The 17294-nt window shown below is 37.9% G+C and overlaps 1 protein-coding gene across 1 annotated transcript in view; it reads right to left on the reverse strand.

Moving 5' to 3' along the window:
* Positions 1-16351, reverse strand: part of Stk4 (serine/threonine kinase 4) — a 93484-nt gene extending 77133 nt beyond the window's left edge. Inside the window, exons 1-4 of the mRNA XM_047541029.1 lie at positions 16242-16351; positions 10793-10873; positions 4757-4885; positions 1975-2089 (exon numbers count right to left, since the gene is read on the reverse strand). Of these exons, the coding sequence (XP_047396985.1) occupies positions 1975-2089; positions 4757-4885; positions 10793-10873; positions 16242-16276 (360 nt within the window). The 5' untranslated portion in view covers positions 16277-16351. The remainder of the gene's footprint in view (positions 1-1974; positions 2090-4756; positions 4886-10792; positions 10874-16241) is intronic.
* Between the last annotated feature and the right edge of the window lie 943 nt (positions 16352-17294).

Genomic DNA, 17294 nt, shown 5'->3' on the forward strand with positions numbered 1-17294 from the left:
TATAATGGAAGTCAAAAATATAATTTGATGTTTATAGAATAGTCACATTAAAAGAAACAAGAAACTAAAATTAATTTTCACAATACATTTTTATTTAACCATATGTATCTAAAATATTACCATTCTACTACTATGTGATCAATAAAAAAAATCAATTTTTTTAAATTACTTTTTTGTTAATCATTCTTCAAAATCTGGTGCATATTTTATAATTAAAACACATCTTAATTTCAGATCAGCCACATTTCAATAACCATACCTGGCTAGTGACTATAGTGCTGTACATTGTAGAATTATAACATTTGGTAAAATAATGGGTAATAGTTAAAATTATTATAATTAAAATAATTATACTTTAAAACTGCATTTAATAGTTAAAATTATAAATATAATGAACTAATATTAAAATCTCAATAAATACCAAAAGGGCCATCAAAATTAATTTTGAGTTGTTTTAAAATACCCGAAACAAAACAACTTCATGTTGCACATAAGCAGCTCTGGATCCCATTTTCCAAATCAATAAATTTTCAAAGCTTTGGAATTTCCTTAAATTTCTTTTATGTTTGGATAATCCACCTAGCTAAATTTTTATTATTTTTATTTATTTATTTATTTACTTTGTGGTACTGTAGTTCAAACCCAGGGGCACTTTAACACTGACATCCCCAGATCTTTTTCTTTTTTATTTTGAGACAGGGTCTCACTAAGTTGCTGAGGCGGTCTTCAAACTTGCCATTCTCCTGCCTCAGCCACCCCAGTTGCTGGGATTACAGGTTTGCACCACCATACCTAGCTTATTCCTAGCTAAAAACCTTGCTACTTGATTAAGAAAACATCAGCAACTCTGAATAGCATAAATTAAGAAAAGGAAATAGTGGTACAGATAACCCAAAATTTATGACTGAGTTTCAAAGCAGCCCTCACCTTAAAAATTGTATAGCAATGCACAATTTACAAATACTTTTATATACTTAATTTTCACAACTATGCAAATATTTAATATGGTTATCATTATTCCTATTTTTGTATCAAGACCAAAAACCAAACAAGCCCAGAAGGCTAAAATTCCCCTGCTTTTACTCCTAACACTCACAATCTATACAGAAACCAAGTTGTCTTTTTAAAATGCAAATCATCTCCTACAGTTTCTCCTTTGCCTATTTCCTTCTAACACACAAACATGATAAACTCATCCCAGCCTCGGGGTCTCTGCACTGGATAGTCTCCACCTGCATTTCAGGTGTTCCTTTCTTATCTTACTTTAAATGTTACCTCTTCTGAATGACCTTTCTCAACCACCACCTACACTGCAGTAGCCCACCAGGCACTCTATCACTTTAACACCACTTCATCCTCATTCATCTTCTTCATAGCATTTATCACTGTCTGGTATTTTGTTTCTAATTCCCAAGTGATTTGATTTTGGTGCCCTACTAGAAAGTGCACTACCATGAAAGCAGGGTTGTCTGTTCTATTGACTGCTTTACTAAAGGCCTAAAGCAGTGTTCTAGAAATGCTGACCGAATGAATAAACAGAGTTTAAGCAACTAAAACAGAACTATAACCCATGACTCGTAGGTCTTGTTCCAGAAATCACATAATGGCAAATAATTTTCCATAATGAGATTATTCTCTGATTAATATTAAATAGTAGTTAATCTAAGAATATGTTGGGTAGGAGGAGAAATTCAAATCCAAAATTAAACATTCAAAATTCATTCCATAACCAGGATTTGAGAGTCCCATTTCCCACAGTAAAAAATTAAGCATGTTAAAAATCACTAGATTGAGATGATGTCAAAACTACAGGATTAACAAGAGTCAAGGAGGAAAGAACCATAGAAAAAGTGAAATGTGACAGTCATCTCTCTAGATATGGCAGTAGTGAAAACAGCACATGAACAAAAAGGCAAGAGAAAAGATGGTACGAGAAGACTGGCTCAGCATCATTCACCCAGAAAGTAAACTTACCGTTTTATTTCGTAATCGAATGATATCAGATACAGAACCAGCACCACAATACTCCATAACAATCCACAAGTCTGTGTTCTTAAAATAACTGCCATAATATTTGACTACATGAGGGCTACAGAGAGACACAATACAAATTAGTGGAACGAGCTCAAACATTTAATTCATTCTGTTAAATATATGAAAACTAATTTCCATCTCAAAAGATCAATTATTTCTAGTTAAGGCTAAAATAAGCACTCTCCTGATTAACAATATAAGAGGGGATAGCTTTTCCAAAACGTAATAAATATCAAAAGTACAAAAAATGGTGAGTAATTTAACAAGCATTTCTAAGTTTATAATTTATCTTCAGAAAAGAAATATGTATGTTCAAAAAGAAAGTTAGAACACAGAACTGTTAATAGAAGTGAAAATTCAGATACCATTTAAATGTCCAACATTAGAAAATTTATTTAACACATTTAATAAATAATGATATATATATATAGTGAACATATATATATATATGTATATATATACAGTGAACATCATGAACTTATGAAGAATGTTCTAGAGGAAAATTTGATAATGTAAGAAGATACCCTGGTTACCAACACTAAATAAATGCAGGTTACAAAAAGATAAGCACAGTAAAACTCCAAAAAGACACATGGATATATATATCAAGGAGTATTTAACAATGATGATTTCTCCAAAAGGAAGTCTTTTTTTTTTTTTGGGGGGGGGGTGGTGGTGATTGAACCCAGGGCACTGTACCACTGAGTCACATCCCCAGCCTTTTTTATTTTTTTTTTTATTTTGAGACAGGTTTCACTAAGTTGCTGAGGCTGGCTTTGAATTTATAATCCTCCTGCCTCAGCCTCCTGAGCCACTGGGTTTACAGGCATGTCTGGCCAGGAAAAGTGATTTTATTTCCTTCTTTGCATTTTTCTAAGAAGTGATATATACTTTGTGATAACAAAGCATCATATAATCTATTATGAAATAAATATTCAGGATCAAATCTGAAATTTTAGGTCTCAAGCTTGAAGAGAGATACCAAACAAGAATTTCCAGAGAAGGGCTAGGGATATAGCTCAGTTGGTAGAGTGCTTGCCTAGCAAGCACAAGGCCTAGGGTTCGATCCCCAGCACCACCAAAAAAAAAAAAAATTTTTCAGAGAGAAATCAAATGTCCCAGTAAAATGAAACAATCTGCCCTCTGATTGGCTAGATTGTTATCATGGCCAAATAAAATTGAAGAAAACCCAAAGATGCTAAAACTAACTTGGCTTCATTAACTCTTAGAATTTCAAATGTTTGCTCCTTCAACCTTGGGAAATATGCCTACAAAGACAGGAGGGAAAACACACACACACACTGAATATTAAGAACAAATGGATGACCAAGTCTCCAAGGTTCAGATCCCCACTTGTACTCTCCCTTCCCTCAACTCTGTAGCATTTACTGCCTCTGTGAGGTACTTACTGTTGCAGTATGTTCTATACAGTCTGGTACTGTTGACAAGATTTCCCTGCACACATGTATGCTGACCTGTCCAATTAGTCTATAAACTCCCAGGACTGGGCCCAGTCTCTGTATTCTTTACAGTGCTTACACAGAGTAGGATCTTCAAAACATCTTTTCTTTAATTAGGAACATTTCTATACCCTATTTGGACAAAGTCCCAATTAGCCAAATGGAAAGAGTTCCCATAATGATCTTTTTTTTTTTTTTTTTTTTAATATTTTTAGTTGTAGATGGGCATGATACTTTTAATTTTATTTATTTATTACGTGGTGCTGAGGATCGAACCCAGTGCCTCACACATGCCAGGCAAGCATTCTATCACTGGGCTACAACCCCAGTTCCCCCATAATGGATCTTAAAGAAAAGGAAAAGAAAAACTGTTAACTGAATCTGGCCAATACAATCAAGAAAAATGGGGGTTTTATCAAGTAGACAGTAACCACAAAAATAGAAAAAAAAAAACCAGAAAGGGGGGAAGGGAGAAAAGAAATGTTCAGTCTAATGTTGAAACTTTAAAAAATAGGAGGTACTAAGCTGATCTGACCATAAAGAATGAATGTAGCCTTAAGTTCAAAAAGTTTTCAACCACTACGTCCAACTCCCTGTAGCTAGCATTGTCCTTAACTTTGTTTCTCTCTAATCTAAACAGTGCTGGGGAAGCCTGCTCCATCACAGCAATGAAACCATGTTGTCACGGAATTTCAGAGTAAACCACATGCTTTTCTGCGGTTACCTTTCAGCCTGACTTCCTGCTTACAACATTTGACAAATCTTAGTTCCTCAAAAATAAAATACTTAACTACCTCAGTTTGAAAAAAAAATTTTAATGTGAAGTAAGGAATAGTAATACATAAATAAGTATTCTCTTTTTATAGGCAAATCTAATAGTCTAAGGTTTCTAGAGTTAAAAATCATCTGAATTAGTTTGTCTTAGCTGTCTCTGTAGAAACACTCTCTCAGTAGGAAGTAAAAGAGATCATTATCAAAACAAAACCAGAAAAAGCCAACACCACCTTCTGCCTCTTCTTCCTGGTTTCTAAGTGGGCTCACTGAAGGAGGAATAAAATGCAAAAACAGAAACAATAATTTAGCAAGGAAAACAAAACTTTTTCATCACAGTCTTTCTGAAAAAGACCATACCCAGTGACTTTATTGACCTCTCCCTTCTACAAAAATATCTAAGAAAATGAATCTCTAGGTGTCAAACTCTAAATGTAATCACAGCAAATCCAAAACCATGTTCTCTTCAAAAGAGTCCCATGTGTCTTTACCTGTCACATTGCTGCATTATAGAAATTTCTTTGATAATCTCCTGCAGGTCTGATTCCACAGGAACTTGTTTAATAGCAACAATCTGACCGGTCTCTTTGTGGATAGCTTTGTATACACTGCCATAGGACCTAAAATTGGGGAGGGAAAACATTTACAAAATCAAAGGCAAACCAAGAGATAAGAAGTGGCACAATACAACCAACTCACAATCCTATTTAGCTAGGTATCTAATACATGCACTCTTAATTACATTTGCAAAATTGAGATAGCTAAAGTACTCTGGGGAAAAAAATGGCACCTTAAAAATTTCATTTCTAAATTTATGAATTATGAAATAGCTTCCATGTACTACATGCCTGATGTCTCCTAGAAACTGCATATTTCAGTGTATCCTTATTTGAAAAAAAAAAAAAAAACAAACAATGAGTAAGAGGTGATTATTCCTACTTTACAAGTAAATAAGAAAAGGTTCAGAGAAGTTATATGATTTATACAAGGTTACACAAGTAATAAATAAGTGATTGGTGCAGGATTTGAACCCAGGTGTCTGATTACGATGTTCGTTTTCTCTCCACGTCTACACTGGAATACAATATCGAAGTGTTTATTACATTTGCTCTGGGTACCATAAGTTTTTGTCCTTGTTTCCCTTACTTGCAATAATGCTTAAAATATTATGAAAACTAATAAAGTTCTAATCTTTTTTTTCAATATTAGTATCGGATGAACATTGCACATACCAAATTTTTCACCTTTTATTCCATCTTTCCTTAAGAGCTTACTATCAAAATAAAGAGTTTACATATCCATTCAACTTGGAAACTGTAAGATTAAATTTAGAATTTAAACGACCACTACACAGTAGCTATTACTTATACACACATCATTAACTCTGTGTGCATCAATTTTCTCATGTGTAAAATGACAATTATATAAACTACCTTAGAAACTAGTTGTGATAGTTCAAATGAGATACCATCATCATCTTACATAGATTTTTCATTGGACTCCAGGGAGGCTCCCAATGAAATAATAATGAGTAAATTGTCTTTCATCTTTCCCAAGCACACGTTTCTATATAACATCTTGATGGGGTTAAAAAAAATAAGGAAAAAAAAAATCAAGACAACAGTGCCACCTAATATGTCAAACTAGCAGAACACACCAGCTGCCAAAAAGATGCTCAAGAATAATTTCAATGTCAAATAACACACAATTTTTTTAAAAAAAATCTATGATGGGCACATAAAAATTCCATCAGAATTCTTGTATTTATAAAACTAGTATGATGACGCTTAAATAGGGCATCAAATACCCTTTTACTACAGAAAGGTTACTGCTGACCTGTGTGGAAGACTCAACCACAGACTCTTCCTCTTTCCTAAATCAAATCTTGATTTGTTGGGATGGCAATGTACTTGGTCCCAGAGGATAAATCACACTAGCCAAACTGGTCACAGTATTCCTTTTACCTTATGCCAGTCACTGACCCAGCAGCAAGCATATGACCTAGTTCTGGCCAACGACATTTGACTAGAATTCTGCTGAAGGTTTTCTGATCAAGATTTCCTTTCCAGGTAAGAGACAAGCACACAAGAAGACCCATTTCCACCTGCCACTTCCCTTATTGCTTTGATTATTGTCTTATAAAGATGATGCTTGAAACAAATGCAACCACGTTCAGACTTCGATTGCCCAAACACCAAACCACTATTGAGTAATTAATCATTTCAGGAATCTCTTATCCCTAAATTTATTGTTTAGTTATTAAATGTCTTTATAGGTTACCCCCTGTTAACTAAGTATTCTGTTATTTCCATCCAAAGGTATTCTTGATACACTAGATCCCGCACATCTGAAAATGTATTTCCGCTTTACTCGGGAAAGACAGTTCGACTGGATGCACAATTCTTCTTCTTTTCCTTTCTTTCTTTCTTCCTTTTTTTTTTTTTTTTTTTTTTTTTTTAAAAGAGGAGGAAAAGTTTATTTGGAGCTGGGTATTGGGGCACACACCTGTAATCCCAGGGACTCAAGAGGCTGAGATAGGAGGATCACAGGTTGAGGCCAGCCAAAGAACTTAGTGAGGCCCTAAGCAACTTAGCAAGATCCTGTGGCAAAATAAAAAATAAAAAGGGCTGGGATGTAGCTCAGTGGTTAAGTGCTCCAGGGTTCAGTCTTAGTACCAAAAAATTGGGGTTCATAGTTTCAGAGATTCAGTTCATGGCCAGCTGACTTCATAGCTCTGAGTCAAAGGCAAAGCAGAACATCAAGGTGGAAGAGCATGGCAAAGAAGAACAGCTCAGGATATGGCAACCAGGAAGCAGAAATGACAGTTCATACTTTTCCTTCCCCTTATTATGGTAGATTCTTTTCTATCCCTGGTCCTATGTATATTAATTATAAAAGATAAATTTAAATGTTTTTATAATGATTAAATATTTAAGAGAATTAATTTCATCATTTTAAAAATATTAGAAATGGAGAGATCTCTGCATGCACTCACTTAGCAATCATGCCAGAACAATCTCCATACTTTCCCTCTGTGCTTTTTATCCCTCCTTCCCTCCCTTCTTCCTTTCTTTCCTCAGTACTAGGGATTGAATTCAGGAGTGTTCTATTTCTGAGCTACTTCCCAGTCCTTTTTGTATTTTACTTTGAGACACGGTCTTGTTAAGTAGCACTGGCCTCTATCTTGGGATCCTTCTGCCTTGGTCTCCTGAGTACCTCGGCCTGATCCCCTATATTATCTTGATGGCAAACAAAACTCCAATAGTTCACATGAACAATTAACAGTCATGATTCCACAGTAATATGAAGAAATGTTAAAGCCAGGCCCTGTAATCCCAGTCATTTGGGAGACTGAGGTAGGAAGATCCATGAGTTCAAAGCTATCTCAGTAGTTCAGTCAGGCCCTAAGCAACTCAGAAAGACCCTGTCTCAAAATAACAAATAAAAAAGGTCAGGGATGTAGTTCAGTGGTCAAGCACCCCTGGATTCAAACCCTAGCATGAACGAATGAGGGGCGGGGGGCGGGGGGAAGGGACGGAGGGAGAAAGGAATGTTAGAAAACTTCAGCAATCATACGCACTTAAAGGCAAGTTACTTATTAGACCTGATTCCTTACAACCACCACCAAACTAATGACTTAATGAATTTTAACTGCCAGAAAACAAAGATGGTGAAGTAGGAGTTTCACACAGTATCTAAAGCAACCTAACCAAGTGTAAGTGTTATTTGTCAATACCACTTACTATGAAACCACAGACTACTGTAGTGTTTTTGCTATTATCCTATGATAAAAATTTAAATGAGTCACTGTGTAAAATTTTAAGTATACCAGAAGAAAAAGGCAGTAGGCTTCAATTCAAAACACTTTCCAAGTGCTCTCCAGTCGTCCTGGCCTGTAGTTCTGGCTTTGCCCTGTTCCAGATCCACATGACTTCCCCATAACACAGCATGAGTGCAGCTCCAGAATCCAATAAGTTCTTTAGCAAGAGCTCATTTCACAAGATACAAGTCAGTAAAAGCTCACAATCCACTCATTCTCTAGAAAAAATTTAAGGATGGCATGGCATTTTCTGTTTACAAAAGTACAATTAAGGTCTTCCTTCAGGATCTTGCTATGTCAATAAAGCATGCTCAGGTTCACTGATTCTAGATGACAGAAATCCAAGTATCTACCGTGTCATTTAAAAGAGCAACAAGGAGCCAGGAGGCAGCACATGCCTGTAATCCCAGAGACTCAGGAGGCTGAGGATCACAAGTTCAAAACCAGCCTCAGCAATTCAGAGAGGCCCTAAGCAACTTAGCAAACTCCTGTATCAAAATAAAATTTTTTTTAAAAAGGCTGGGGATGTGACTCAGTAGTAAAGCACCCCTGAGTTCAAGTTCTAGTACCAAAAAATTTTAAATAATAATTTTTAAAAAGAGCAACAAGATGGGCTAAGGATATAACTCAGTGGTAAAGCACTTTTGCCTGCCATGTGTAAGGCCTGGGTTCACTCCCCAGTAGTGCAATAAGGTGACAGCATGAAAAAAAATCCCTGAACTTTACTGTTTTTCTCTTTTGTGATACTGTTGCAGGGAAATTTCTGATTTCCTTGCTGAAGACATCCATGATCTAAAATATGATATTAAAAGTAACAGTTTATTTCATTCTTATATTACATTCCATATTATGGCTTTTTTTATTTATTTTTTTTATATTCCTCAAACCCAATCAACTCAGAATCACCAGTAAAAACACCTAAATATTCTTTAAGACTTAAAAAAAAAATTTTTGGGGGGGGAGGAGTTAACCCGGGATTGAACAAGCACCATATTTATTCTTTACCTCTATTATTTCATATAACATTTGCCATGACTATGAAGTAGATACTATTATTATCACCACTTTATAGATGAGAACTGTGAGGCTGCAAACATTAAGCTCAAGCTCACTTGTTTACTACAACTAATAATTAGTAGACCAAGGATTTTAACACAGGTCTGTGTGACTTCAGAGTCTATACTCTTATTCCTGTAACATACTGCTATTAAAAATGAAAGTAAGTCAAATATTCCTTCCATTCTTTACCTTAATTACAACCTAAGAGCACTGTTAGATTAAAGGATCATGGACTCATTGCCTGCAGGCAAGTAGCAAGGATACCAAGCTGACTGAAAACACAGGCAGCAGAGGTAGAGGGACTTCCACTTCCCCACACCTTGAAGACGCCAGTCAACTGGCAGTCTTCAGAGTCATCTTGGACTTGTCTTTTGACAGCACAGCTGTTGTCATCTTTTACTTCCCTTCTCTGCTTGATGCTTGCTGAACTCCAAAACAGTATTTTTCCAACTTACAAAAAATCAAAGACTGACGTTTTTTTACAAGGAGGTAATCTGTGAAAAACTATTCCATGTAATCCAGAATTGGACTTCATATTTTACAGATTATGTTAGGCATAGGTAACAACACTAAACCTAAAAACTAACGTAATAACAATACAGTCAGGATGAGGATACAGCTCAGTGGTAGAATGCCTGCCTGCCTAGCATGTGTGATGTCCCGGGATAAATCCCCAGTACTTCCTAAATAAATAAAGTTGATGTCAGGTCTTCTCTTGCACCAGCAGTACTAAGGGATTAAAAATTCTCACACACACACTCACACATGCATAAACTATCTTTAAAAGATACATAAGAAACTACTACAATGGTGTGCTTCTGGGTGTGAGAGCAACAGAGGGAAGATTTTTTTTTAATTGTATACATTTTTATACTGTCTGAATTTTGAATCATATGAATTTACTATCTACTCAAAAGTTAACAACAAAAACTTAAGGTGCTCCTAATATTTTAATGTCCTTGTTGTTACAGAAGAAAAACAGAATTAAAAGGGTTTGTAAAAGTTTTTTTTAAAGGTAATGTAACTCTTACTGTATCATAAAAGTCAAAAATGGCCACTATTACTAAATATAATTTCAGCAACATTTTATAAACTCGTTCACAAGTCTGTATTCCAAAAAGTCCACTGTTTCCCAAAATGGGATTATGAATTTCCTAGGGAAGTGTAAAGGTGGTGACCATCTTTGATTTATTTACTAAATCTCACAAATCTGCAATAACTAAAACACTGAATTTCATTGTTTTTACTGAAACCACATTTATTGCATATTAATCAGAAGCCATGAGCAGCAAATAAACATACATGTCTGATTTTTAAAACTTCTAATGAATTTTAATTTAATTAGTGCTCTCTGTTAACCAGTACAATAATACAAACCCCAGATTCTGGAAGAAAAAATATAACAGATATCCTTGATACTAAAGACTGGGAATCATTAAATCTTTCTATAATGGTGATTCAAGTGAGGAAGGGCATTCTGAGCAGTAAATTTACTATCTGCCCCACTTAGACCCATGATGATAGCCAACATTTTTTTCTTTTCCTCAGAGTTGAGAGTTATTGTCATGAGAAAGGTTCACATTCTTCAGGTGTTAGGGCAGGTAAAAGACTGTGACCCATTGTTTAACTATATTTTCTCCACACTCACCCTTCTCCAAGTTTCTCTAAGACATCAAATACTTCTTCTGGTTGTTTGGTTAAACTATCCTCATCCAACTTTTTCAGCTGCCTGTGAAAATAAAATAATATAAAACATGAGATGTATTTTACTTCCTAGCAACTAAATCATACAATGAATCACATTTCACAATTTTCCTAGGAATTTCTCTACAAAGTCTTCGGTAATAAATAACAACAGGCTGGGGATGTAGCTCAGTTGAGAGAGTGCTTGCCTCAAAAGCACAAGGCCCTGGGTTCAATCCCCAGCAGCACAAAAAATAAATAAATAAATAAATAACAAAGGCAAGCTAAGAAACTTTCTGAAAGAGAAATACTAGTTCTAGGTCATGTGATAAGTAAAAACAAGACAAGATGAGGAGTTGCCAAGATTCAGACTTCAGTTCAATATACAGAATCCTACAGTGGTGCTGACTGCCTTAAGAAGTCCCCACTGCTGGAAAATTTAAACAGAAAATTAACTGTTGTGTGGCTAAAATGCTATAGAATTGATTCAAGCATAAAATAAATCCTTTAGAATCCATTTAAATCTCAAGAGTCCAAAAAATGACAGTCATCTCTTCAGGAAAGATGTTTAATATGAGGTTAATTATGTACTGAAACATGAATTGGACTAGTAGCCAAGGAAAACAGGATCTTTACATTTTATTAGCAAGGTTTTGGTAATTTTGTCAAAACACGTAAGTTTATAGGTATCACAGAAATAGAAAGTGGAAAGTATACATTTAGATGTAAGTAAAAGTGAAAAAGATCTTGGCAGCTGGGAATTTCAGTATCACAAAGACCCTCCCACAAGCAGCCACGTACTTAGACTAGTCCCCAAAAATCAAAGATACGTGGCTGCTCACAACCTCCAAACAGTTCAAATTTTACCAACCACACTAGGCAATTGCAACATACATAGGGTAACAAGTTAAAATACTATTAAAACTATGAGACCTCCAAAAATTAAGAGACTTAAAGAAAGCTTCCTAAGGAATATCTATGTGCTTGTGTGTGTATGTGTGTGTGCACGTGCGCACACACAAAGTGCACTGTCTACACAACGGCTTCCTGAAATTACAAAGGACAACAAAGAAAAGAGAGCTCAGGAAATGGTGAAATATGGAAGTAGTCACCCTGGAGATTTCTTGTATTAAAAAAAAAAAAAAAAAAAGGGTCTAAACTAGCTAGCCACACAATACCAATTCTTAAGACCTGAATTTAAAAATACATACAACACACATACATAAATATATACCTTTGTACAGAAAATAGGAAAATCAGAAGATTGAAAAAAATCTGACCACATTAAATGTACCAATAAGCAATGACCTCAAGAGGGCAATCTCACAGAATTTTATACTTATCAAGGACTATATATAGTAGGGACTCTATATATCAAAAACTCTATATAATAGAGAAATGAAGAACTGCTTAAAGTCATTGCCTTAATTTATCTTAACCTGAAGATCAATAAAATACAACGACCACATTGACCTTTGAGGGAGGTGGGGAAATCAAAAGATCCCCAAATTAAATTCCAATGACATCATAAAAAAATCCCAGCTTCAAAACAGAAAAGGCTGAAGTGAAACTCTTCTTAAACTTCAGAACTGAAATTTCTATGAATTTTTAAATTGGAATGAATACCTCATATGCCAGGGTTTTTGTTTTTGTTTTTTTTTTTTTTTTTTTGGTACATTACTACTACATAAAAGTGGATAGGGGCCAGGCATGCTGGTACATGCCTGTAATCCCTACAACTTACAGAGCTGAGGCAGGATCGCCAATTCAAGGCCAGCCTGAGCAACTAAGTAAGACTGATTCAAAATAAAACCAAAAGGGCTGAGCAGAGTGTTTGCCTTGGAATATAAGGCCTGGGTTCAATACCCAGTGCTGAAAAAAATAAGTGGACAATACTTCATTCATCGAGTATAGAGTTTTATAAACAGTTTATATAAAGGAAGATCAAATGTGTTTCTTTGAAGTGTTGACTCTTGTGGTTTACAAAAAACAAAACTCACTGTTTCAACTATGCTACAGAGACCACAGAATAACAAAGGAAACTGTCACTAGCATGAGAGAGACAATTGCAAGGCTCTGATAATACTCTGACAAACTTTATATGACTGCTCAGATACTTCTTTAAAACAATCTAAGTGGGTTTTTATTTTTGATCTGGAGTTATTTAAAACAACTTGAACTTAAAGGAGCTTTGCATCTCTGATACCTAGTTACCAAAGATGGGCAAAAAATGTGTTAAATGGATCAACAAAGAAAGATGGGAATTATACCTTCAATCAGTCATCTTTGTGAGTTATCAAAATAAAACAGAATTTCACCTAAAAAGTATTACTAGATTATCAACAAATAAGACTTATAAGGAAAATCTTTTGATGAGTGACTCACAGTGATATTTTACACCATGGGGTACCATGGGGTACTATTACCAAAACAGTCTGACACTGCAGACGAAGCTCTCTCAGCTAGACTTCCCCAGGTCATAAGCAGCTCCAGGGCTTGCTCATAACAAACAAGACTGGTCAATACAAAATCCAAGGACCAAATATTGGTGGATGTTCTTCTCCTAAGTCAGACAGCTACAAGGAAGGCTGGCATCCCAGGAATGTACTCTATGCCTTCCAATGCATCATTATCTAATGGCAGCTCACTTTTTTAAAATCACTAAGTCTCACGTAAGACACCACTCTATCATCATCCACTCAATCACACACAAATGTCAAACTCATGAACACAAAGAGCATTTCCTGCCTCAGGACTATTGGAAATGCATGCCATCTGAATCTCTGAAAGACATCTATATCTTTCCAAACAAAATAATGATTTTTATGAAGTGTTTACTCAGAGGTCTGGCTATTTCTCAAACCTCTTTCTTCTATCTCAGAACTGCTGAAAGCCTCATTTTATTTATGTATACTTATCCCTCTTTTCAAACAGAATTCAATATAGGTTACCACAAATATAAGTTGAATTTTTTTAAATGATAATGACATTTTAAATGTGTTTCTCCTTATCCCAATTTATATGTTGAGGTCCTAATTCCCAGTATCTCAGAATGTTACTGTGTTTTGTGGCTAGGACCTGTAAAGAAGTAATTAAATGAGGTCATATGGGTGACCCTAATCCAATATGACTGGTGTCCTTCTGAGAAGAGGACCCAGGCACAGAGGAAAGACCTTATGAAAACAGTCATCTATAAACCAGAGAGGCTACAAAATAATTCTGCCATCACACTTTACTTCAGGCTTGCAGCCTCCAGAACTATGAGAAAATAAATTTCTGTTGTTTAAACCACCCAGGTGTGATACTTTGTTATGGCATTCCTAACAAACTAATATAAATGATAAAATTAAGCTACTGCAAATTAGACTACTAGTTATAATGAGCAGGAAAACACCAGTCATTAATTCATTCCTGCAAAGTTCTTCTTTTGCACTTTTATAACACTTTTTTTTTTTAAATTCAAAAGATCAAGGAATGAGCTGGATGTGGTAGTGCATGCTGTAATCCCAGCTACGTGAGAGGCTGAGACAGGAGGATTGCAAGTTTGAGGCCAGTCTGGGCAACTTAGCAATACCCTGTTTCAAAATAAAAAATAAAAAGGGCTGGGATCATAGCTCAGTGGTAGAGCACTTGCCTAGAAAGAAATTGGTTCTGCATTCAATCCCCAGTAAAGTGGGGAGAGGGTACATATGAATGAGGAGGTCAAAAAACAAGACTGTTTAACTCCTTTGCCCAAGATTACACAACATGAGGCAAAGAGAAACAAAACTCAGACTCCTAACCTTCTTTTCAGTTAAATGAAGGCCTTGGAGAAAGAAACTAAGGAAAAAGAGTAAATGTATTTCAAGAAAAAAAAATTACCAGTGTACATTCATAATTGGATCATTACCGTGCTATAGCAAATATACAATAACATACACAATGACTGTGAAACCAGGTATTTTCAGAGAGCCTGAGGGTGAGACAGTTAAGAGCCCGGACTTTGGACCAGACCACCTGGACATAACAATCTCAACTCTGCCTCTTACTAACTCCAGTAAATCACAAGCCTCTCTCAGTTCCACCATCTGTAAAATACAGATATAGGGATATCCACGTCCTATGACTGTTGTGAGGATTCAGTGAGTTAGTAAGGTGAACCATATGAAACCACCATTTTTATAGTTCAAAAGGGTCAAATAGCAACTTCACAGGGTTCAACAAGAAGACACTGAAGAACAGTGCCTGGCACCCTGTAAGTGTCCATGAGTGTAACGATCGCAGTGATCACAGTCTTGACACACTATGCTTGGTGAATCATGAGCCAATCCCAATAAGCTATTTGCCTTCTGCAATGTTTGTGCACTTCAAACAACTCCCAAGAGTGCTGCCCAGGCTGTCAATCCCTACCCTTCACCTCTCGGTTGGCTGGCACTCCCACCCACTTAACACTTCCTACTTTAGTACTCTTTCTGCAGCAGGAAGTCAGATGTCTTCTCCGTGAAACAATTTAATTATACTGCACCTGAGAGAAGCAGGACTCCCTCAGTCTGTACTCCCTACTTTTCTCCAGATGTGGCAGAGTGGCATTAAGACCCGGGAGTCCACAGCAGGAATCAATGATACAACCAATCCAGGAGTTCAGACTTTCCAAGATCAACCACCTCCCTGATCTTAACCCAAAACTATTCCGGGTGCCACTAGGATCTGGAACTAATGGTCGGCCGGGTCCATGTGTCTCAACTTTTCTAGACCCCAGCTTACCCAGCCTTATCTACCTCCCAAGTTGGGTTTTGAAGGGCTGAGACGGATGTAAAGCAAAGTAGGAAGGCATTCTGGGCATCAGTAATAAAGATGACACCAGCATCCTTCAGTGGGCACACCACGACGAACCCCCATCCTAAATGCTATCCACCATCAACTTCTCCGTGGCTAGACCCTTGACCTGTCTTCGCGCAACTTCGGCCTGGGAGGCAAAGCTCTTCCGCGCAACTCTTTCCCCCGACTGCACGCCCCCTCGGGTGGGACCGAGGACCCTTAAAAAATCCATCGCCTCCCTCTCTGCACCACGTACAGACCCCTCCTCGCTGGTTCTCATCAAGCCCCCAACCTCCGAGAGTCCCTGTCGGACAGCCTTCTCTGAGGGGCCCCGGGCCTCGGCAGGTGCTCTCCCTAACTTGCCGCCACGTTCCGCAGGGCAGCACCCACAAGGCGAGCGCCTCCTCTAAGCACCCCACGCTCACGGTGCTCAGCGGCTCCGCCGGACCTTCACCGCTAGACATCCCCCTCACTCGGCAGGTGCCCCATGCGCGGAGCCGCCTGGCCCGCAGGTCCCTCCCCTCTCCCGGGGCTCCCACACAGGTGGCTCCCCTCGGCCAGTTCCCGCCTTTCCCTCTCTCGCCCCAAGCCCTTCCTCTTATCCAGCGGCCCCTCACCGGCGCGGCGGGTTCCTCAGCTGCACGGTCTCCATGGCGCTGCCGGCAGCGGCCCAGCCCCGCTCACTGCTCCATCCTCCCCCGGACCTCCTGGAGCCCGCCCCGCAGACCCTCCCACACTTCCGCTTTCCGCCCCTACCGGAAGCGGCGTGAGGCTCGCGAGCGGGGCGGGGCCGCTGGGCGATGCGCCTGGATCACGTGATGCTGGCTACGCCACGTGGTGCTGGAACCTGGAGCGGAGGAGGTTCCTGGCCTGGAGTCCTCAGTGGACTTGCGTGTGTTGGCGTCTCTGTTCGCTGAAGGGTCTAGATTCCCGGTGCGCTTCAGAGTTTCCCCATTTCTCAGAAGCGGGTGTTTCTAGCGAAGCACAGACTCCATAGGACTGTTGATTCTTCTTTTTTGGGGGTAAGCGGTACTGGGAATTGGATTCAGGGGTGCTCTACCATTGAGCTGCATCCTCAGTTCTTTTTACTTTCATTTTGAGAGAGGGTCTTGCAGAATTGTCCAGGTTGACCTCCAACTTGTGATCCTCCTGCCTCAGCCTCCCAAGTAACAAATTCTAGGCGTGGGCCACCACGCCCAGCAAAACTGTCAATCCCTATCAGGCCAAGGTCTACACATTCTAGGGAGTCTGGAGGTACTTGCAGTCTTCTGCTTCACTGGTTGAACTCTAGTCTCAGCTTACCGGTATACAATGGAAAACATCCCTCCTCTGTCCTCTTCCCAGGATTTTTTCTGTGATGGACTGACATGATTACTTCTTTCCACAGATTCAACCCAGTAGTGCCCAATACAAATTTCTGCAGTAATGAAAATGCTCTGCATGTGTGCCGTCCAAAATGGTAGCCACTGGTCACATCTGATTAACGTGACTGAAAAAATGAATTTTAAATTTTAAATCTAAATAGCAAACCTCAACCAAGCACAATAGGTGTATTCCATTGCATGCATTTTGCTTGTCTTTATCCATTTATCAGCTGACAGATCTTTGGATTGTATCCACTTTTTGGCAGGTGACTTTTTTTTCTCCCCTAGTGATACTGGGGATTGAAC

Source organism: Sciurus carolinensis, chromosome 2 (assembly GCF_902686445.1).
Source record: "Sciurus carolinensis chromosome 2, mSciCar1.2, whole genome shotgun sequence".
NCBI classification, from domain to species: domain Eukaryota; kingdom Metazoa; phylum Chordata; class Mammalia; order Rodentia; family Sciuridae; genus Sciurus; species Sciurus carolinensis.